This window comes from Thermobia domestica, chromosome 9 (assembly GCF_964235325.1).
Source record: "Thermobia domestica chromosome 9, izTheDome1.hap1.1, whole genome shotgun sequence".
In the NCBI taxonomy this organism is placed as follows: domain Eukaryota; kingdom Metazoa; phylum Arthropoda; class Insecta; order Zygentoma; family Lepismatidae; genus Thermobia; species Thermobia domestica.
In genome coordinates this window covers 32755812-32779145 of record NC_137462.1, presented here as the reverse complement: position 1 = coordinate 32779145, position 23334 = coordinate 32755812, and the positions used below count along the sequence as shown (strand labels likewise).

General features: G+C 37.8%; 1 protein-coding gene across 1 annotated transcript in view; it reads right to left on the bottom strand.

Annotated features, from left to right (window-relative positions):
- Positions 1-870: 870 nt before the first annotated feature.
- The window catches only part of LOC145694534 (U11/U12 small nuclear ribonucleoprotein 48 kDa protein-like), a 53329-nt gene continuing 30865 nt past the window's right edge, over positions 871-23334 (bottom strand). Inside the window, exons 6-7 of the mRNA XM_081770848.1 lie at positions 6933-8022; positions 871-3807 (exon numbers count right to left, since the gene is read on the bottom strand). Of these exons, the coding sequence (XP_081626974.1) occupies positions 7264-8022 (759 nt within the window). The 3' untranslated portion in view covers positions 871-3807; positions 6933-7263. The remainder of the gene's footprint in view (positions 3808-6932; positions 8023-23334) is intronic.

Genomic DNA, 23334 nt, shown 5'->3' with positions numbered 1-23334 from the left:
CCATATGTGTTTCCGGAAAAACATTCTGACAGCACAAAAATTATCCAAGTGACTCAGCATAGATTTTACATAACTGCAAATCAGTAATTCTCTTCATGTTTGTAACAGAACATGTGATACAGATACTAAATATATCAAAATTCCTGAATTATTTAAATTTAATATTCAACAATGAACGAGGTGAGTACACTTTAATACTTAATGCAATCTCAAAATGTATAAGTACACAGAATCTACTATGGAGAAACATTTCACAATATATATGAACTTGCTCATTTCACTTTTAATGCTAGTCAACTAGTCACAATCACTTAACAGTATTCACTATAGTTTCAATATATATATATATATATATATATATATATATATATATATATATATAAAATTTAACAGTAATGACTTTCCCGACAATTGTAGTTGCTTTCAAGGTCCTTGGTTTTCTTTTATCATATTACCCAATTTTAATTGCATTTTGAATATGGAATCATACTTGTAGAAATTTCACATTCTCCTTTGGTCACAAACATTGGTTATAGATTTTCACTTTCCGGAAAAGTAAACAAATAGCTAGGAGCACGGACTCTTCTTCAACTGATGTATTTGATTTGAAGTACGTTAGAAGAACATATGAATATATGTATATACGAGGCGCATCCAGAAAGTACCTTTCGCAAAGCCCTGGGACATAAACAAAACACAATTGAATGCAAACATTTATTGTACCAGATACAGGATGTGTTTAGCTATTTTTCAATATATTCACCACCGGAATTCAGACATTTGTCACATCGTGGGACCAACTTGTCTATACCTGTGTCATAGAACTCGGCCACCTGAGATTGGAGACACTGTTTGACAACCTCCTCCGACTCTTCGTCATTCTGAAAATGCTGATGCTGACCTGACAGGTATCTCTTGAGGTGTAAGAACAGATGGTAAACGTTCGGAGCGAGGCTCGGGTTATACGGTGGATGATCCACAATGTCCCTGCAGAACATCTGTTGTCTGGCAAGCTGTGGGTGAACATTATCGCGCAGCACGACAACACCAGCACTAAGTATTCCACGCCGCTTGTGCTGAATGGGCCGTCTCAATTTCTGCAGTGTTTCGCAGTAACGCTCAGCATTTACTGTCTCACCTCTGGTTAGGAATTCGACAAAAAGAATTCCCGTCTGTCCCAGAACACTGTGCACAGCATTTTACGCGCGGACACCGTCTGCTTGAATTTCGTCCTGCAAGGAGATCCACTGTGACGCCAACGCATTGACTACTGCTTGTTTCTGGAGTCCTGTAAGCAACCCTGTGATGATCCGGTCCAGAAACTCTTCCCCTTATCGTGTTATTTGCAAAAATGTCAATGTTGACCTCATGCGCCTTGCTTTGAGTTCTGGAGTTGATTGCCTCGGCATCCACCTAGCACACAACTTTTTGAACAGGCGCTCCGTGACAATGGTGTGCAATAAGGAGCGGGATGTCTGCGGGAACTGACCGCTGCGTTTCGTTATTGTTGAGCGGTGATTCCGCATGATGCGTTCCCGAACAAGGTCCACAAGGTCGTCTGTGATGACCATTGGCCTTCCACTGCTCTTCTCATCATGCACATTTTGGCGTCCTGCAGTTAATTGTCTACACCAGCAATACACCATCTGCTTGCTCATGGCCTTAGGCCCATAGACCTGGCACAGCTGACGATGGATTTCAATCGGCGCTATGCCCTATGCATTCAAAAACTTTATCACTGCTCGCATTTTACACACGGCGGGAGCTGGAATAGGAACGTCCATCTTCAACCACTGCTACGACGGCACTAGGGAAGTTCCATTGGCATTTGCGCCATGATAGGACCTTACTCTCTCAAGCGCACGCAGTCGCTTTCGGCAACATACGGTGTGCTAGCTACGAGACACGTAGGGAACTTACTTTCTGGATGCGCTTCGTATGTTATTACTAAATCGCGAATTAGTAAACAAAATTTTAAATTGAAGTAATAGATGCGATAAACGCTTATCGATTTATTTAATACTGCTTTAGACGTTAGATCTATTTAATCTTATAGAATAAACACAAAGTTTATTCGCGGTAATGTCGAAACTGCTGTACACAACCAATTCTGACAATTCTATTACCATTGAAGAATATGTTTCTTCTCTGTGGCAAAAGACTACATATTATAGTGAACTCCATCTACACAACTGCACGGAGTTTCTATATACAGCACCTTACTGTGCTTATAGTAATAATTGTTATTTAGGCTGTGGACAGAGTTTGGTAGAAAACCATACAATAAAAGAATGTTTGTCCGTGATTGTTTATGTAATATGAAATGTAATGTGCTGGGTCTTATTACTCCAATTTATATAGTACATTACAGTTATTCTTAATATTTTGTTATGTAGAAATGTGGATTAAATTGTCTTAACATCAAAAATCATTTTTAAGAAACAGAATATTCTACTTTTATTTTTTATAAATTTTCCACCTCAAGAGAGAGTCCATCCAGGTTTTCGCGGGGGCATATGTCCTCAAATACATCACTGGTTAGTTAGTTGTAGATACAACTTGAAGGATCAGGTCTCCAGCAAAATTCTTCGGGGAAACAAATGAATATCCTCCAAATCTCCTAATCAAATCGAGTCAATTTTATTAATGAAAATATACAATACGACAGGTATATATGTATTTCTAGGTAGAAATGCTATGAACACTGTGTAGTATTCTAACTAAAGATCCCGATGGCAGAACTTTGTCTTTCTGCGATGAGCTTTTGTAAATCAAAAATTTTCTGCAGGAATTCTTCAAAAATTTTATGCAGAAGAAAAATTTGTGATTGTTAAAAATACGATTTAGCGACGTAAAAAACAGTTCAAACTATATTTATGCGAGTCGTCCGTGCATTTAAAACAGCTACACATAACAGCCATGTTTTCACACTTGTATATTGGCATTTTTTTCTCTCTGGCAATTTTTCTGCACAGGCGCGGCAAATTTTCTGCGATCACATCGCCGATCGCGGCATGTTCTGCTATGGGGCTAAAGATAAGATAAAATGAAATACTCGCATAACGTAAATGTTTCATTGAAGACCGAATGACAGGATTAATAATTCGCTTTCAGGGACGCTAAAATTATGAAGAAAATCAAGGACTCTAAAAACAGCTGCAACTGTCGAGAATACAATTACTATTAAATTCCCTTTTTTTTTTAAGAAATAAAAGATGAGCTACAGAGTGCTGGACGGTCATTACGCAGAACAGGAAGACACCTTTTTACTCTGTCTGTCTGCAATTCGGAAACTTAATACATTACATTTTAGCTTTATATTTAGGTTTTTAGTTGTGTTGTTCAGAAAATAAAATGGTGATCATCATGGCAACTAGAAGGGTATGACGTCACACTATTTCAGTCCATCAAAGTGGATGGCCAGATTTTCTAGAATAAGATTGCACTTTTCGCCTAAAAGTTTTCAAAATGTGAATACAGAGAAGATAGAAGAATGTGAACATAGTAAAAGAAAATATCATAATGAGATACTGGCAAAGGTTGGGAAGAAAAAAGGAATTCTAGGAAAATGAAAAAAGATGCTGGCTAGGACGTGAGGAAATGGTCTTATTAAGAATGCGTAAATGACGGAGATTGTAATTAATGAACAAAACTAAAGAGAATTTTCTTCGTTAATAGTAAGATACTAGCGGAGCATCATAATCCATGGTAGCTTCTAAATTTGCGGCAAATGACTTCTTATGATGTTGATTCAAATATTTCCACCGCCATCTTGCTCATCACATGCAAGTGTTGTGGACTGAAACACTAAATAGAATTAACAGTTTAGAATAGAAATAATAGGACAATGGACATTATATTCTATACACACTTTTTAAAACTTTTAAAATACACTTGTGGAAAAAACAGTAAAGGACATCCAGTAGAAGTTCCCCGGAAGTGTTTCACAGTGAACGGCAGGGCTCGGCTCAAGTCGCATTGGCCCAGTACGACTCAGCACAGGTGAGAAAAAAAAAAAAAAAAAAACTTTTTGCACTGGATTTTCAGCTTCAAGAAAAATCAACAATCATGGAGTAGAAAAATCTTCCAAAACGTCTTTCATCTGCACGTAAAATAATTGGAAGAATTATTAAATTGTTTCCGGATTTCCTATTGAGGTTTTTCACTATTCTCCATTCCTGTCGAAACTTCTTTTACTTATTTCGGCATTGCGCTGGCATCTTGTCAATGTTTTGTGTTCGCAACATATCTTAGTATCTCTAAATATTTTGTGGTTTCAGTTACAATTGTTCAATTATGTATTCATATATTTTTTTCCTTCTCCCAAACCCTATTGAAGTTTTCACTTCACTATCATATCACTGACATGTCATGATATACTTGCTATTTATAGCAAACAAGTTTGCTGTGCGCTTTATCCGTATAATAAATGAAAAGTACCCAGCAGCAACAAACTGATTTTCAAGCATTGAACACAAACAAAATTCAAAATGGAATTAATGCTATACGTACAGTACAGATTGCCACACACACATATATCTGGGCCAAATACGGTCAACACCTTACACACTAATCTGATTCGGCACGACTCAGTGCTGATGGTTTTGCACTAACGAAAGCATGCTGACACGGGCCAACCAGTATGAAAAGGCCTCGGATCTGACTCAATGTTTGTACACAAGAAGAAAAATATGGTACACACATGTCCAAAATGGTTGTCGCATACCTATAACTGTCTTCTTGTAAAAATATAATTTGATAATGATTTTGCAGGGTACTTATAATACTGATACTATGTGTATAGTGGTAAATTTCTTAGAAAAAGAATTATAAATACGAAAATCAGAATGAGTAAAACTGCTCTTTTGACATGTCTTTGCCGATTATACACATACTAACATTGCAAGAAATGCCGAGCGAATTCGTTATCAAATTATATTACTACAACAACATATTAATAGACATGCGACAATAATTTTGGACATGAGTGTACATAGTAGTGATCCCAATATGCTACCCATGGCATGTCCGATCATGTTATACATAAGGATACCATATATTCTAAAATGCCAAAATGTGGATACACTTCCACCTGGTTACCTCGTTATATAGACATTATGAGCAAGAGAGAACCTCAGTGTGCCTAGATTTAATCATTGAATGTGTCAGTATGTTCACAAAACACAAGCAATAGCGAAGTTCAGCAGAAAGAACCGAAAGCATAGATATGGGAGGAACAGATAAAGAAACTTGCTACGAGGACGTTGTCATTCATACAGCCAAACTCTACATTTTTCAATCAATACGATAGAGCACATTAGAACGAAAATATTGCAATATCCCCTCATATTTGTAAATAACAGCATGTGCTTCTTCACAAGGATCACCAAGCAGCCGACAGAAGCCAACTACGAAGAACTACGAAGAAGTACACGAAGAACCACGAAGAACTCCGACAACCCCTCCATAGGCTCTCCTTCCAAAGGATGGCTATAAAAGAGCATGTCGAAACCAAGAAGATATTAGTTCCAGCTGACCACTCCTACCTTTCACTTCGCGCTGCTCTGAGCAGGAGAGAATCCCTAACCTCTACGCTGCTCGGGCAAGAGGTTCCTATCCCATCTCCGTACTGCACTGCGCAGAAGATATTACCTTACCTCCGTGCTGCACTGAACAGAACGTTCCTTTCATCTCTGCACTACTCGGGCAGGAGACTCTAACCCACCTTCGTGCCACTTCGGCCAGGATGTTTCTTTAGTCTCCTCGCTACTTGGGCAGGAGACACCAACCCACCTCCGCATTGCTTCGAGCAGGAGGTTCTCTAACCATCAACCTCACAGACCTCCGCGTTGCTTCGGGCAGGAGGTCCAACTTCTTAAAGAAAGAACTATTATACACAGGAAACTACTTACTTGTAGCATATTACTTGTATACAGCTTTTTGTAATTAAAAGGTAAGGAAATGAAACAAGCCCGGGTACCGTCTTTACCAACCCATTACAATACACTTGAGCTTATAAAATGCGGACAAATCTGAGAATTTCGGAAAATGTATGCGGACGGAAATTTTTACTCTCACAATGCGAACATATCCACATAAATACTGACTTATGGTACCTTACATAATACGTCATTGCTGATGCTTTAGTATGCTTTAGCATTGCAAATACAATTGTGATATCTTCAAACTACTACAAGTATGTCCACTACAGTCACTACGATCAGCTTGCCTTCTGTATACACACATTTTGCGGTGCGAATTTAGTTCGAATAAGACAATGAATTAAAAAAACGTGCTCTTAAATGCGTTTCCAACAGTGAATATACAGCATGAGTTTATTATTAATTTGAGACAACAGTGTAACTTCTAAACTTATATCTAAAAAAAACGCTGAAATCTTGTATGAAGAAACTATCAAAGGGGGGAAAATCACGAGTGCCAATAAATGAGAGGTATTACCATTTTCAAACGGAACTACGTTAGATTATTACATATTTCAAATTTAAATAACAAATGAAACCTTCGGTGTTGCAAACCAAGAACGCCTTTGTAAATTTTCAACCTCTTCTACTTCGTTCTCATCCGTTAGAAATACTTCAAGTCATGATTTTCATTTGTTCAATTTATATAAAAAAGAAACCATTACAATTATCTCATCTAAATAAATAAATAAATAAATAAATACATACATAAATAAAGTAAATAAATAAATCAATAAATAAGACATGCACATTCAATGCAGATATAATATTTAGCATTATCGCCAACAGATAGCAGCACGTAACACGTTTCTAACATAGCGATAATATTCACATTTAAGATGTTAACAGTGGATGACGAAAAGGATACGTGCTGTTATGTGTTGGTGATAAGCATTCCTTCAAATTCACCTTAACATTTTCCTCATCCATATATATCTAATATTCACTCACCTGCTTATCCTCGCTGTCCTTTTAAATGTTTTCATGCCTTCAAAGCTAGCTTTTGTTTGTAACCTCAACAGGATTTTAGAGTCCATCTTACTCTTCAGCACAGTAACTTTCTCACAAATCAGTAGCTTGAAATGGATCGAACACGTGACAGGTTCAATTATGGCGACAGTACTTTTATCCGTACAAATACATCTTCTTTTATAGAACTTCAAAGCAAAACTTACGTAGGATACAAATCAAAAATATAGTTTAACGATTTTCATATCACTGATTGACATCGCACAAAAAGAAATGGTTTAAGAACATGATTTAAACAAATTAGTATCTTTTTCTAATCTGAATATTCTGAGCTCTCTCTCTCATGTTTATGATGTTTCTTATGTTTCTTATGTTTGTGTTTTTTATGTTTGCTATGTTTACGAGTACTTTCCTCTGAATCTGATGACGAATTACTTGTTCGTTTCCTATGAGAAAAATGTTTTGTTCCGTTCCCCTGTGATGACAATACTTCGGACTCACTGCTTGAACTTCTTATATGCTTTTTTCGTTCTTTCTTATCAGAATTTACTGAAGAATCTCGTTCTCTCTTACTACGAGATACTGATTCTCTACGACCATATTCACTTGATTTCTTGCTCCGATGTTCTGATTTACTTTTCGCACGGCTCGGTGACAAGTCCTCTGTAGATTTTCTGGATAAACGCCGATCTTCTTCATTTTCACCTACATCTGCTGAAACCGAACGTGATCTCCTTCTTTGATGTTTATAACGACGGGAATTATCCCTAGAAGCACTTTCGTGTCTGTGTCTTTTCTTATCTTCACTGTAACGTCGCCTGTGCTCATACTTTCGTTCATCATATCGACTTCTACTCGATTTTGAAACCTTTTCATAACTATCTCCCCTTTCCCTCGCACTACGACTAGTTCTTCTCTCACTTTTTTGGTGTTCCGAACGTCCTTCAGTACGTCTACTTCCACTAACAGAGCTACGTTCATCTTCAGATTTCACTACTTCTGATTCCTTCTCAGAGTTACCACACCACTGCTTAAGAAGATCCATTTGGTTCTCTATCACTTCACGCATTATCTGTAAAAGACATATTCAAGAATGTATTTTAATATTATTTTAAAAAGCAAAATGTATTATTAGGTGCAAAAATTATACAATTTAGAATGTCAATAACTTAAGAGCAGATGGACCGCCAAGACTACAGTTTTCTGTAACTTCTATTATAATATTGATTGGACACAGAAAGAAATAATGTATATGAAGTAAGCTAACTGCAGGATAAACCTATTTTTATACAATTCAATAAACTGCACAGAAAACAAATTACGTACGTTACAAGAATCGGAACATGCCAATGTCAGTCATGTAAAATTACTAACTGAAATCCCTGGATGTATATTATTATTATTATTATTATTATTATTATTATTATTTATTTATTTATTTATTTATTTATTTATTTATTTATTTATTTATTTATTATAATAATAAGCTTTTTAGAGTAGTTAATAACGAGTATGATAATTATCTGTTGCACAAAGATTAAGATACAGTGAATCATTTGTGTGAAAATAATTCATTAATGATCAACTTTGAGAATGACATTCACTAACAAAACTCAATATTTTGTTAGCAAATATAAAATTAACACGTTTACTGCTGAGGACGCCCATCAGCGTTCAGTACTGAATTTGGCATGTGCGCCGGACGCCAATCGGCGCTTGTCGCTACAGCTGGTTCACTTTCCCAATACTTACATGTGCACACAGTGATTACGAAGGAGTGAAGGTACCCTGCAGTGTGCTTCGTTTCGGTCTACAGCGCTTTGTGTTTATATAGACATTGCTGAACAAAATAATATCTGCTTTTAAACCTTTTAGTGCTGGTTTATGTGTTTATGCCAATGATACACATATTGAACTGATTTTTTATTCAGTATTTCGTTCTTTGTGTCTATGTCGAGTGGGCCAGTAGAAAGAATAGAAAGCCAATTCCAGTATATTAACGTTGATACATTGACAGTGATGATTTAGACAAAATAGCTTGCAGTTCAAATGTAAGTGATGAAAGTGAACTGTCTGAAAACGAAAATATAGTTTGGTTTCCTAGCTCAGCTCAAGAATTAGAATCTGACAGCGATTCAGAAAGCAATACACATGATGTTTCACAGCCTACTTGGCAAGATAATACTGAAATCGTTCCCTTTAGATCAAATAAATCACCTTATGCCTGTCCCAGGTAGGAACGAATCATTTGGTTATTCGCGACCTTTTGGAAGTAAAACCAAAGGCCCAAGTAACACCACAATTGGAAGTACCAAAGAAAAGAAGAGCTGAAGAGAATAACCAGCTAATAAAATGTCCTGTTGGACCGAAAGGACGAATATTGAAAAAGAAATGAAGGAAATGCAAAGAGAGGAATATTAGAAAAGGTAACATCTACCATTGCGAGATGTGTCCTGGACAGCCTGGACTATGTTTGGAGCCGTGCTTTCACTATTACAATGACTAAATAAGACTTGTACAAGCTGTTCTGAACTGTATATGAAAATTCTTATATATTTTATTTCTTTCAGGTTATAAAATTGAAAATAATGATAGGCGTCCGTAGCACATGGAAAATTGATGGCATATGCTGCGGACGCCTTTTGGCGTCCTTACAACATACGCAATAAACATACATATTTGAAGGAAAATTGTTATATTCTTGTAAAATAAAGCAAAAGCAACGATATTCAACAATAACATTCCGACGACCTATGTGACCAAGCTCAGCAGTCAACGTGTTAATGGAGTAACAATAAACAAAGTTAACAAATTTAAGATCTCGATATTTTGTATGACAGACAATTAAAATTTGGTAATCGCATAAATGACAGTACAATCAACAAGAAAAACATCACAAGGTGTCTACTAAAATTCCAAAATGAAATTTCGTGACTTTTTCGTGACCTTTTCTTTATCAAACTATGTACTTCCGTGACATTCTTAAGAGCGATTTTGGATGCGAATTAGGCCAAATTTTCATGAATGCGATAGAAGTGCGCTTTGCTTGTGATTTGGTAGCGTCTAAAGCCGACCATACACATTTTTGGTGGCGAATTTTGACCTTTTATAGTGCAAAATTTTCCAGTCTGTGCTTTTATTTGTACAGATAAAAAAAAATCGTGACCCGAAAGCTGAATTTCGTGACTTTTTCTTGACTTTCATGACCGTTTTCTGATTTTGTGACACTTTCGTGACTTTCGTGACCGATAGACACCCTGCATCATATCGAGATAGTAGATTTTATATTTTATCAATGGCCTGATTTTATCAATGGTAGCTCTTATGTGTACCTATATAAGACACTTATTAGATTCAAACTGGAATTTGGTTCAGTTGTCTGGAACAGTCTATCTAACACACTTGTTAACAAAATCGAAGCTGTACAGTCACCCACATAAGAACCTGGACCCCTGACTGTTATAATTCCATTACTTGGGGTCCAGGTACTTATGTGGTGACAGTACAGAAATGTTTGGTTACATTTTGGGGACTTCAAGCCCTATCGGAAACGAGGAAAGTTGTTGATAAATTATTTATTCAAATGGTATTGGATAACAAATATAGTAGCGAATATTGCTTACAAAATATAGGAATAAGAGTGCCGATTTATAGTGTCAGGAATGGACTGACATTAGTAGCATTAAATTCAAAACATGAAATACTAAGAAGGATGGCAATGTCTTACAATTTAAAATGAACATATGTTAGGAGAAATATCAGAGCATTTCTTACAAAAATTAAACTGTTTTAACTTTATGACAAGGGTTCTAGCTGCCAATCTTTATTTTATTGTGTATTTTCAGTGTATATTTATGTTATAATCTTTTATACAAAGAACCAGTCTTTTATGTTAAAATATGACAATAAGTGACCAAGATTTCTGCATGTTGGATGTGCAATTTTAAGCAAGGTGGATTCATCCTTTCAGATGGTAGTTAAATGAAACTTTAATTTGCATAGTTCTAGTATATTATGAAATTGACTGTTTTTTTATTTATTTTGAAATTGACTGTTTTTTTTATTTATTTTTTTTCTTTTATATATCAGTTTGAACCTTATAATTTTAACATATTAACCTTCTAAACCCGCTCTAATAATAATTTTATACTATGAATTTTCTGGTGTGTTTAAAGTGATTATATAATGGTTATAACATAGTGCTGTATTTTTGCCTATAAGCTGTTCATAGCACTTGAAAAATAAAGGTATTATTATTATTATTATTATTATTATTATTATTATTATTATTATTATTATTATTATTATTATTATTATTATTATTATTATTAATAATAATAATAATAATAATAATAATAATAATAATAATAATAATAATAATAGTGGTAATAATAGTTTGAAGCACCCGAGTGAAAAGCACGCGCAGGCTTTGTCCTTGCTTAACATAAAGAATAGTCCTCCTTATTATCAGTATCTAGAGTCAGTCTTGCAATTATCAGTATCTAGAGTCAAAGACTTTCTATTATTAGTATCTACTCTCGTCCTATTATCAGCATCTAAGTTTTCCAGTTATCAGTATCTAGACTCAAAGTCTTGCAATTGTCAGTATCTAGACTCAAAGTTCTCCTATTATTAGTATTTAGAGTCAAAGTTCTCCTATTATCAGTATCTAGACTCAAAGTTCTCCTTGCCCTCCTATTACCAGTATCTAGACACAAAGTACACACCACCTAGGCATAAGGTTTCAGTTGTTCGTTTACGAGCGATGGTATAAGTTACATACACGCTACTGAAAGTGAAGTCGAAAGGTTTTGTTTTCAAAGCCCTACGTTTATTGACTTCGACCCTAGATACTGATAATAATAATAATACTCTAACTAAACTAACTCTATGGCCTATGGAACCCGGAGGTTCAGTGCCGCGTTCACAAAAGCTCTCCACTGACTTCTATCCTTAGCTAATTGCATCCAGTTTCTACTTTATATTCCTATCTCTGCGAGATCCATCTTAATATTGTCCTCCCATCTGCGCCTAGGTCTTCCTAATGGTCGTCTTCCTATGGGTCTACCAGTCAAGACTTTGAAAGCGTTTCTACTTTCTTCCATTCTAGCTACATGACCTGCCCACCTAAGCCTTCTAGACTTGACGACCCTAACAATGTTGGGTAAACCGTATAAACTATGTAGTTCCTCGTTATGAAGCTTCCGCCATTCCCCATTCTCGTTCCTCTTGGGTCCGAATATTCTTCTCAGGATCCTGTTCTCAAATACTTTCAGTCTATGTTCTTCCCTCAGAGTAAGCGACCATGTTTCACAACCATAAAGAACAACAGGCATGATTATCGTTTTATATATTTTAAGCTTCAAATTCCTCGACAGAATTCGCGACGACAAGAGATTTTGAACCGAATAGTAACACGAATTCCCTATTTTTAGTCGACATTTAATTTCTTCGTGAATATGATTTTCGTCTGTTAATATTGATCCTAAATATTTGAAAGTATCCACTTTATCAAAAGCATTATTTAATATTTTAACGCCTCCACAATTTGCCGTATTACGGTCCCGACGCACTTCCATGTATTTAGTTTTCTCTTCATTTACTTCTAAACCCATGTCCCTGCAAGCGTTTAATAAGATCTCTGCATTTATTTCTACTGTTCTCCTATCATCCCCTATTAAATTTACATCATCAGCATATGCCATAACCAGGTGAATGCCGTTCAACTCTAGGCCCTGGTTGCTATCTTTGATTTTCCTTATAGCGTATTCCAGCACAAAGTTAAATAATAATGGCGACAACGCATCTCCTTGTTTCAGGCCATTTTCGATGTGGAAGCTCGTGGACAAAAATTTTCCTACCCGGACTTTACTTTGGGATTCACTTAAACATACCTTAATTAATCTAATTAGCTTTCTCGGTATTCCAAGTGAATACTCTTTAATTAAGAAATAACTTATGGTTACTCCTCTGCAACAAAGCGGTAGAGGTAAACAATTATCGTCCTATTTCTTTTTTTCTTTTTTCTTTTTTTTTTTTTTTTTTTTTTTTTTTTTAACATTTGAATTAGCTACGAGAACATGACTCAATCGACACAAAAACAATGAAACTGCATGACTAAGTCGGAAATTGAAGCCAGGTCTTTAGCTTACCGTATCGGTTTGTTTCTTAAACACTACTACACCCAATTTCTGAACAGTCAGTCAACATACATTCTATCACTCTTGAAGTTGATGCACAGTTAGTTTTAACAATGACAGAATGTATGGTTGTTTCGGGGAGTGGACTAGAGGTACAGTGGTTAACGCATTGCCACAGCAAGCCTGAGATTCAGGTACGATTTTCAGTCCAGTCGTGTTTTCTTTCTTCCTTTCTTTCTTTCTTTCTTTCTTTTTTCTTTCTTTCTCTCTCTCTCTCTCTCTCATTCTTTGTACATCAATGAATTTGCAGAGGCATTGGTGTGATATGAAATCGGTTATTTCTTCCATTTATCATACAGAATATAGAATTATCTATTTTGGTTTGCCATGGAAATAGAAAAAAATAAAAACACTATCACAGGAAAACTTAAAAGAGAAAAAGGAATCGCTAACAAACTACAAGAAGAAGAATAAATAGTAACTCCGTAGCAAAAGCAGAAACCACATTGCAAACTGCTCTCTCTCTATCTCTCTCTTGCTCTCTCTCTCCCGTGAGGAATTCCTTTAATAACAAGGAACGATGTCTTAACTGTAACAGCTAGCATAAATAGATCAGAGCTCCCTCGTGGCTACATGACTGTGTACATGTTTCCGGTGCGGGAGACCGGGTTCGGTTCTCGGCGGGAGCTCATGGGGTCCAGATTCCACGTTAAAATGTAGGACCACATCTCAACACAGTCTTGCTGCTGACAGGGACACTAAATTCCACACATCAACAATAATAATAAACAAATAAGAAGAAAGAAAAGTAGATAGCAAACTCATTTTTACCTTATTATCCATTTATAAATATGAAGATTATGCGAACACTAGTAGTGATACGAACAAATTATAAAAGGAATGGTATGAACTAAAGACCCTGGCAATTGAAGCAACAGAAATTACAAAAGTAACAGAAATATTAAAACGAAAGGAATGGACAACAAAATAGCAAGCGCTCCAAACTTGAATGTGTGACCTTTGTATGGCATTCTGATACAAAAACTCTTCCTAGAAGTAGAAAAGCACTTCAAATTTATGTGATATCTTTAGAAATGCAAGTGATCTGAAAGAAAACGGCTTTTTTGAAAAAAGAAAGAAAAAAAAACTTTTTTGTCTGAGAAATATTGGGCTTTCTAAAATATTTCAATTTTTGTGAAGAGATAACAGTTGTTCCGCCCACTACCTTTGTCTTCCCATCATAATACGAAAAATATATTAATAACTCCATCTTGAACAGAAAATCCTGAAAAAATTTTACTCAAAGAAAATCGGGAAGAAAAAGTACACAACGGAGGACTTAGTGGGTTTTCTAATTTCATCATAATTCATCATCTTTCAGTTTAACGTCTCACGTATTTATAGGGGCAGCAGATGTGGTTCCAGAGGCAGTGTTTAGTGGATCAGGTTACACCGAAAGGCTTAAGGATTGACAAAAAGGGAGTGAGGAGTGAATCAAGCAGGTACAAAAGACTCATTAAGAAGATAGAAAAAGAACTGATTTGGAATGAGATTAGGATTAGGGAACATTTTTTAGCCTTGAATGGAGGAAAGACAGTGAAGTTAAAAAGTGACATTAGTGATAGTTTATTGATATTTACTAGGGATATAGTTATGACGAGACTGGAAGTGTGGGAAGAGGATTTTAATAAGAAAGTGAAGGAAAGATTAATAGAAAAGGGAAGGCGGTTAGGGTGGAAGTCAAATCAGGAGGAGCACATTGACTAAAAAGTGGTAGTAATAGGTGATCTGACGTTGTCGGATGATGAGAAGAAAGTGTTAAGTTTAGGCTATAAGTTTAAAGTGAAAGTACAAAGAGTGGACGCAGAAGAGGTTATATACTCGGTAGAGCAAGCCATAGTTCAAGTTCAGGACAAGGAGATAAGGGATAAGATACGGAGAAAGGCTAAGGTGATTGTGGAAAGGAGCATAAAGAAGCCAAAGGGAACCTTTCAAAACACGAGTACAGTGTGTTGAAGGATATAAAGAAGAGAAAAGACATATGTGTGCAACAAGCGGACAAAGGTGGAGCCATTGTAGTGATGGAAAAACAATGGTACAAAGAAAAATTGAATGATATCTGTGATGATACTTACGAGGTGATAGGTGAAAGATCTATGTGTGAGGAAATTAAAGAAAAAGTTTTAGTAACACTAACGAAAGCAGATTTTGAAAGAGGTCTTACCGGTAATGAAAGGTTTTCCAAAAGTTCATGAGAAGGAGATAAAACTGAGACCAGTATTAGATTGCCGAGGAAATATATTTGAACCATTGGAGGAGGAGTTAAAGAAGGTTGTGGAAATGTTAAGAAGGCAACAAGACAGTAGCAGTGTGAAAAACTCGGTTGAGTTAAGAAGAAGGTTGGAGGAAGTAGGACAGAGCAAAGCTAAAACAATCATGTTCAGTGTTGATGTGAAGGCTATGTTTCCAAGTCTAAGAAGGAACAGCATTGTTAAAGTCATTACTGAATTGATGAAGGATAGGAAGATCAATGGTTGGAGTGGAGAAGGACTGAAGGAGGCCCTGAAGACTATATGGAATAACAGTTATTGTGTTATAGATGATAAATTAGTGATAATCAAGGAAGGACTAAGCATAGGTTCCAGGTTGAGTCCAGTGCTAACAGAAATTACTATGAACGACTGTGAGAAGAAAGTAAGGATGAAAGGAAGTGACGACTGCTTGGGGATTTGGAAAGGGACTGTAAGGAAATTGGAAAAGTTTGTAAAAGAAATTGAGGATACAGAGAAGGGCATACAACTGGAGCTAGAAGTAGAAAAGGAAGAGGCTATAGTTTCCCTGGATATGAGAATAAGGAGGAAACAAAGAGTGGTATACACAGAATGGTATCAAAAAAGTTGCGCGTCAGGAAACTATTGCCACGCCAGAAGTGATGTAGATTACTCGACCAAGAGGAATTTCATCATTAACATGGAGAATAGAATTATGCAAATAACCAGTGAAAGAGACAAGGCGGAACAGACTATACAGTCATTCCATAAGCAGCTGGAGAATAATGGATACGATAGAAAGAGGCTAAAGTACAGAAGATGGGAGAACAAAAACGAAGAAAAAGAAGAAAGAAGCCGAGAAGGAGAGCAAAGTGAAGGACGAAAGAAGAAAAAAGAAGAAAGAAGAAAAATGTGGTGGGGGATAGAAAGTCTGGGAGAAGAAACAGAAATCATTAAAAGAATGCTTAAAAAGATGGGGGGCATCTCAACTTACAGGAAAGGGAGCAAGAGGCTTCTGGAAGTAAAAAGGGAAAAAAGAAGGAAGAAGACAGAAGAAGAACAAGGGGTAATGATGGAGAAAAAAGGAGTGATTTATAAAATTCAGTGCGGCGAGTGTGATAGGTGTTATATTGGGGAAACTGGAAAGAAACTAAGAGAGCGTATAAAACAATATAAGGATGACGTTAGGTTAGAGAGGAACAAAATGCGGTCTACAAACACGTAAGGGACACGAGACATTCAGTTAATTGGAATGAAATAAAAATTCTAGGCCAGGAAGAAAGAAGCATAGTTAGGAAATGGAAAGAGGCACGGTTTATAGAAATGGAGGGTAATAAAGCAATGAACTGGAACTCAGGACTGATCATTGACCAACAGTGGAATAGGTAGTTAAAAAAGCTTAAAGTATAAGATCTGAATACACATATCTATTATGGTTGTTGTATTTATATTGATTGTCCTACACGTGTTTATGTATTTATTAGTCAATATTAGTCATCTATCTATCTCTATATATGTGTGTATACATGTATATATGTAACTGTATATGTGTATATACTGTATGTGTGTGTCGTCTTTTTAAGTGTATGCGTAATTGTATGTTTATCTGTTTATATATTTGGTCTAGGAATTAATTCGTGCGGGTGGACAAGAGATGGCGCAACGAACGGAGCGTCCCACAGTTCCGTGTATCCACACATGTGTTGCAAACCCCTGTCATCGCGTATCGTTCGTAGTATAGGGCAGTGGATTAAAGCGTCAACAACACCAGTTTGTAGTTAAGTGAACATGGCGCAATTTGTGCCTGATAAAGTGTTTTTGCGGGGTGTCCTTACTTTAACATGCAGAAAAGTGCGACTGAAAGTCATCGTATTTTGGTGGAAGTGTATGGTGACCATGCTCTAGCTGAGCGAACGTGTCAGAAGTGGTTTGCACGGTTTAGAAGTGGTGATTTCGGCTTGGCAGACCAAGAGCGAGCTGGACAGCCAAAAAAATTTCAAGACGAAGAATTGACAGCATTGCTCAAGCAGGATTCGTGTCAAACGCAGGAACAACTTGCAGCAGCATTAGGCGTTGATCAAACAACAGTCTCCAAACGCTTGAAAGCCATGGGAATGATTCAAAAGATGTCACATTGGGTTCCACATGAATTGAAAGACAGAGACGTTGAAAGACGAAAAACCATTTGCGAATTGCTGCTTCAACGACAGAGCAGAAAGGGGTTTCTGCATCGAATTATTACGGGTGATGACAAGTGGATCCATTACGAGACCCTAAACGAAAAAAGACCTGGGTGAAACCAGGTGAACCAGGTCCATCACAACCAAAACGAGATATTCACTGTGCAAAGGTTATGCTGTGCATATGGTGGGATATGAAAGGTGTGGTGTACTATGAGCTGCTGCAACCGGGTGAAACTATGAATGGAGAACGTTATCGACGACAATTAATGCGTTTGAAGCAAACTCTGGCCAGAACACGACCAGAATGGGAGAACAGACATGATAAACTTATTGTTCAACATGATAACGCTCGCCCACATGTCGCAAAACCGATCAAAACCTATTTAGAAAATGTCGGATGGGAAGTTTTACCCCACCCGCCGTATTCACCAGACGTTGCTCCTTCGGACTACTACTTGTTCGATTGCATGAACAACGATTTGATTGGACAGCGGTTTACTTCTTCAGAAGATATCGAAACATGGGTCTCTGACTGGATCGCTTCCAAGGATGAGGACTTCTTTCGCCACGGAATCCGTACATTGTCTGACAGATGGGCGAAAGTGGTGGCTAGCGATGGACAATATTTTTCTTAAGGTATTTATGTATTTTGTGTTTGTACTACAGCTTCAATGTGTGCGTACCAACCGCACGAATTAATTCCTAGACCAATATATATATATATATATATATATATATATATATATATATATATATATATATATATATATATTTGTAAATATTTATATAATTATTTATGTTAATTATTTGTTAGTTTAGATTAGTTGTGCTAAGATTGTCCTTTTTATGTGTGTGTGTAATTTACAACAGATAGAAAGCCTCGGTATAGGAAAATACAAATCAGAATACTTGAAGGGGATTGGCTGCTGCCAGGAGCCAATCAGAAGAAGATGTCTCAGCTCTTGTTTGTATATAAGACTGCACATTTCTCATGTATCTCACAGTGTCTGATGAAGCCAAAGTGTTAGTTGGCGAAACTGTAACACGTATGTATTTTTTTATGTAAATATATTGTTTTGCTCAGCAAATAATTTGTTTGTGTTTAAGTATATACAAAGCAAAGCTTCTACTTATGGAAAATATTCAATATTTTCGTTTGCACTTAGCATGGATTTTATACTCAGTCTACAATTATAGAATCCACAAGGAAACTGAAATGGATTCTCTGCCTTTTACGGGGAGGGAAAACCTCCCTTCTCAAAAAAAAAAAAAAAAAAAAAAAAAAAGTTTATTTTTTATCTTTAGGCATCTTATTTACAAACAAACGAATACTTTTACTAGAACTGAAAATGTTTAACTTAATAGGAATTTTAAAACAACTAACCCTTAAGCAAACGAAAACCTTATGTGGCATGCCGATCCTACATACAAACTTACTAATAAAATACACTACAAAGGACTTCTCGAGCTTTCAAATAAACGAACTCAACAGAAATATATATGAAAATCGTAGTTTCTTTTATTGTTCAAACCACACATGAAGAATTCAGTGAGTCCTAGGTAGAGGATAAATGCTACTTACAACAGAACTCATTACAGAACTGTGTAATAGATTTTATGCCTATTGTCTTACTAAGTGTATTGTAAGGACAAATGAAGATCAAGAGGAAGAGCTCAGATTTAGGAGAGGTAAGGGCACAAGAGATGCAATTGGCTTATTAAGAGTAATCGGTGGAAGACTTATATAAATAGCAAAAGAGAAGTTCATATGTAAGTTTCATATGAGTCTTCGATCTTTACATTCCAACCCAATTTTCTTTAGAACTCCCATCACAATTCCCAATTCACCCAGTCAAAAGCCTTTCCTACATCAATAAAAACAACGAATGAGAAGGTATTCGACTAGTGTGGGAGAAAAGAACAATTTTAGACGTAATTAAGAAGAGGTAAAGGAAGTGCTTGGAACACTGGTAGAGAAGGAACTGTACCATGACGGATGTGGTAGAAGCTATGGGGTGGCAGGGAAAAAAGGAAGACGAAAGAGGCTACAGTTAATAGACAATATTAAAACAGAAAAATCGTACGTGAAGCCGAAGAGGTTAGCTGAAGACTGTGATGTTTGGAAGCTTCCCACTACGACAAGTGATCTGCCAGTAATGACAGAATATATACGAGATGAGATATAGGTAACAAAAAAACCTAATAGCGCTACAACTGGATACTGTCTGACGGAGTCAAACTGGATAGTTGGCGAAATGGTTGCACATTATTACCTTTTAAATAGATTTTTTTTCCTCGGTAAATATTTGATCAAACAAAAATATTTTACCGGACATCGGATGAATGGGAAGTAGTCACATGGATAATAACTAAAACATTAACAAATTTACATAGAGTGAGACCTCAAAAAGTTCGTGTTTACTAGATTTTCCTATCATATTTCTTGGGAATACTGACAGCTGTTAGCGAACATTAGACGTTTAATATGACTTTCGGAACTAGTTTCTAACAGGATACAGTGGAGGAAATAATTTATTGTCACTGGTTTAAAATGCTCTGGCCGTCCAGTTGACGCAATTCAATACGAAGATTCATAAGAAATACACGTTACTACCCATGATGTTGTTTCTTTACTCAAGTAATTCCTTGCTTATCGTAACGACGCGGAATTAATGCTGAAAAATCTCAAGCCCTACTGAGAAGCGATATCAGAATTATGCTCAACAAACGGGATGTAAGAACCATTAGGATTATGCTGGAGCTCTCTAATAGTGCTCTTTCACTCGTACTTCCTTAAGAAATTCCGTCCTTCATCAACAGTTGTGCTCAATATAAAAGCTCTGTCTGTCAGCTATCGCCACGCATCTCAGTGGCCACTGAAGGAGATTGCATTGCACGACACTTTGATCATGTCTATTCTATTCTTTCTGGCAAACTTTCTAAACGCTGTCGGGTGTACGCGGCTGTCACGTCCGGAAGCTCGTTTGAACAAAAATTCATGGTAGAATTGATTGATTGATTGAAAGAGTGTATATGGGCGCGTCGACAGCGAGGTCTTTTGCACCCTTCTCTGACAGTAAAATGAAGTACCCAACAACAAAAAAGCATTGTATCACAGACAAAATTAAGTAAAAACAAAGGCTGGAGTAAATAAAAGGTGTTCGGTCATTTATGAATTAAAATGTCATAGCATTCAAGAAATGTGCAAACTCGATACACAAACACAAGGACGGGTTAGTACACAACAGCATGTTAATCTTCTCTGCCGGGGCAGCTCGGCAATAGGTGCACACACGTGGGGCAGCCCATAATTAGTAATGTATATGACAATGCAGTAAAGAAGATAAAAGCAAGGAAATGCTATGACAAGCATAGAAACACCATGAAAAAACACAAACGGTAGATAAAAGCAGAAATAAATTAATTAAAAGACATGTGAGAAATGCACTCACAAATCACGCAAGACGTGCAAAAGCTGCAAGTACGTGAAAACTTTCTGGAGCATCTGGACATCGTCTCCAAGCAACGTAGACAGATCAGCTGGTAAGCCAAGGCGGGCTCGCTCAGGAGCAAGAGGAACACATTCCACAAGAAGGTGGCGGATGGTCAGGAATGCACCACACTGGGTGCAGGAAGGCGGGTCCTGACCACGTAACAGGTAGCCATGGGTCAGATGGCTGTGCCCGATACGTAAGCATGCCAATCGTCGTTCTTCCAGTCTTGAAGGACGAGAACTCGTGGCCCAAACACCAAGTCGCGGCTTGACAGCATGCAATTTATTCTGAAGTTGCTCATCCCAGTTTGTCTGCCAGCGCTGAAGAAGACGGTTGATTACAGGGCGAATATCAGAGCTGGGAAGCGGTGACGGATACTCAGGTCCTGTAAGGACAGCTTCTCTGGCAACACGGTCAGCACGCTCGTTCCCTGGAATACCAACATGGCCAGGCACCCAACAAAATTGGACATCGCAACCTGCAAGTCGTAAGGAATGGCAAGAGAGTAGAATTTGCTGAACTATAGGGTGCACAGTTGACACATCCGTGAGACTATGTAAAGCGCTGCTGGAGTCAGAGCACAGGAGAACATGTCGGAGATGGCGTCGACGAATATAATGCAGAGTCTCCAGGATAGCAACCAATTCAGCAGCGAACACAGTGGAAGTAGGATGGAGCTTCAAGCCAGCGCTATGATCATCCGTGACGAAGGCACAACCAACAGAATCTTCATGCTTCGAACCATCCATGTAGAAGACACCGTAGGTACGGTACGCATCCAGAAAAGAGAAGAACTCCTGACAAAATTGTTGATTGCTGGTAACAGACTTCTTAAATTGCGTTAGATGAAAGCTGACAACTGGTGGAAGAACTGTCCATGGAGGAATGGGCAGGAGGCCCAATGGAGAGATGGCAGGGACATCAAGTCCAAGAGAAGCACCAAGGTCTATAGCACAAATGCCAAAAGGCCGGGTAGCAGTAGGTCGTGCTTGATATCTGTCATAGCGAGCACCAGCCTCACGGGCAAAGGCCGAAGGATGGTCAGGGACGGCACGGATATGAATGCAATAGCGCAGGAGCAGGCAGTCCCGACGGTGGGATAGAGATGGTTCATGAGCCTCGACATAGAGACTAGGAATAGGGCTAGTTCGGAAAGTTCCAAGCGCCAAACGAAGGCCAAGATGATGAACAGAATCCAGATGACGTAGGATGGAAGGTCGAGCAGAACCATATGCAACACAGCCATAATCCAATTGGGAGCGGATGAGGCTACGATATAGACGCAACATCACCACACGGTCAGCACCCCACGAAAGGTGGGACACCAAACGTAGTAAGTTCATGGAGCGGAGACAGCGGTACTTCAGGTCTCGAACGTGAACAGTCCAGGTAAGTCGTCGGTCGAACTCCAAGCCCAGAAAACGAACATGATCCACATAGGACAATCGAGAACAGCCAAGGAACAGCTCAGGATCATAGGCACAGTGGCGAAGGCGACAAAAATGTACGCAGTGTGTTTTGGTGAGAGAAAAGCTGAAACCAGTAGTGGTAGACCATCGGTGAAGGCGGTTGAGCGCTAACTGCAACTGGCGAGTAACTGTACGGAGATCACGTGAGCGACAGTAGATAGTAAAGTCATCCACATAAAGCAGCCCATGAACAGAAGGGGAGAGCTGCGACATCACACTGTTCACTGCAACAGCAAACAAAGTGACACTCAAAACACTACCCTGTGGAACGCCATTCTCTTGTGGAAACAGAGCAGAGAGAGTAGCTCCAAGCTTGACTCTAAAAGAACGTTGTTGGAGAAAATTCTGGATGAAGAGAGCCAAGTGGCCACGTAAGCCCCAGAGATGGAGTTGCCTCAAAATGCCATATCGCCAAGTAGTGTCATAGGCCTTTTCAAGGTCAAAGAAGATGGCTATCAGATGTTCTTGATGACGAAATGCATCCTGAATAGCACTTTCAAGATGCGCCAAATGATCAGTAGTGGAACGGAAGCGCCGAAAGCCACACTGAAGATTGGAAATGAGGCCATGGTGTTCAAGAAACCAGACTAAGCGGGCATTGATCATCTTCTCCAAAAGTTTACACAGACAGCTAGTCAAGGCGATCGGGCGGTAGCTTCCACTGGACGTGGCAGGTTTAGCAGGCTTCAAAATAGGAATAATGTATGCTTCACGCCAGGCATCGGGGAAGGAGTCTTCAAGCCAGATGCGATTGTACAGGTCAAGAAGATGTTGCTTGCCATCGTCAGGCAGGTGCCGGAGCATAGCATAACAGATGCCATCAGGACC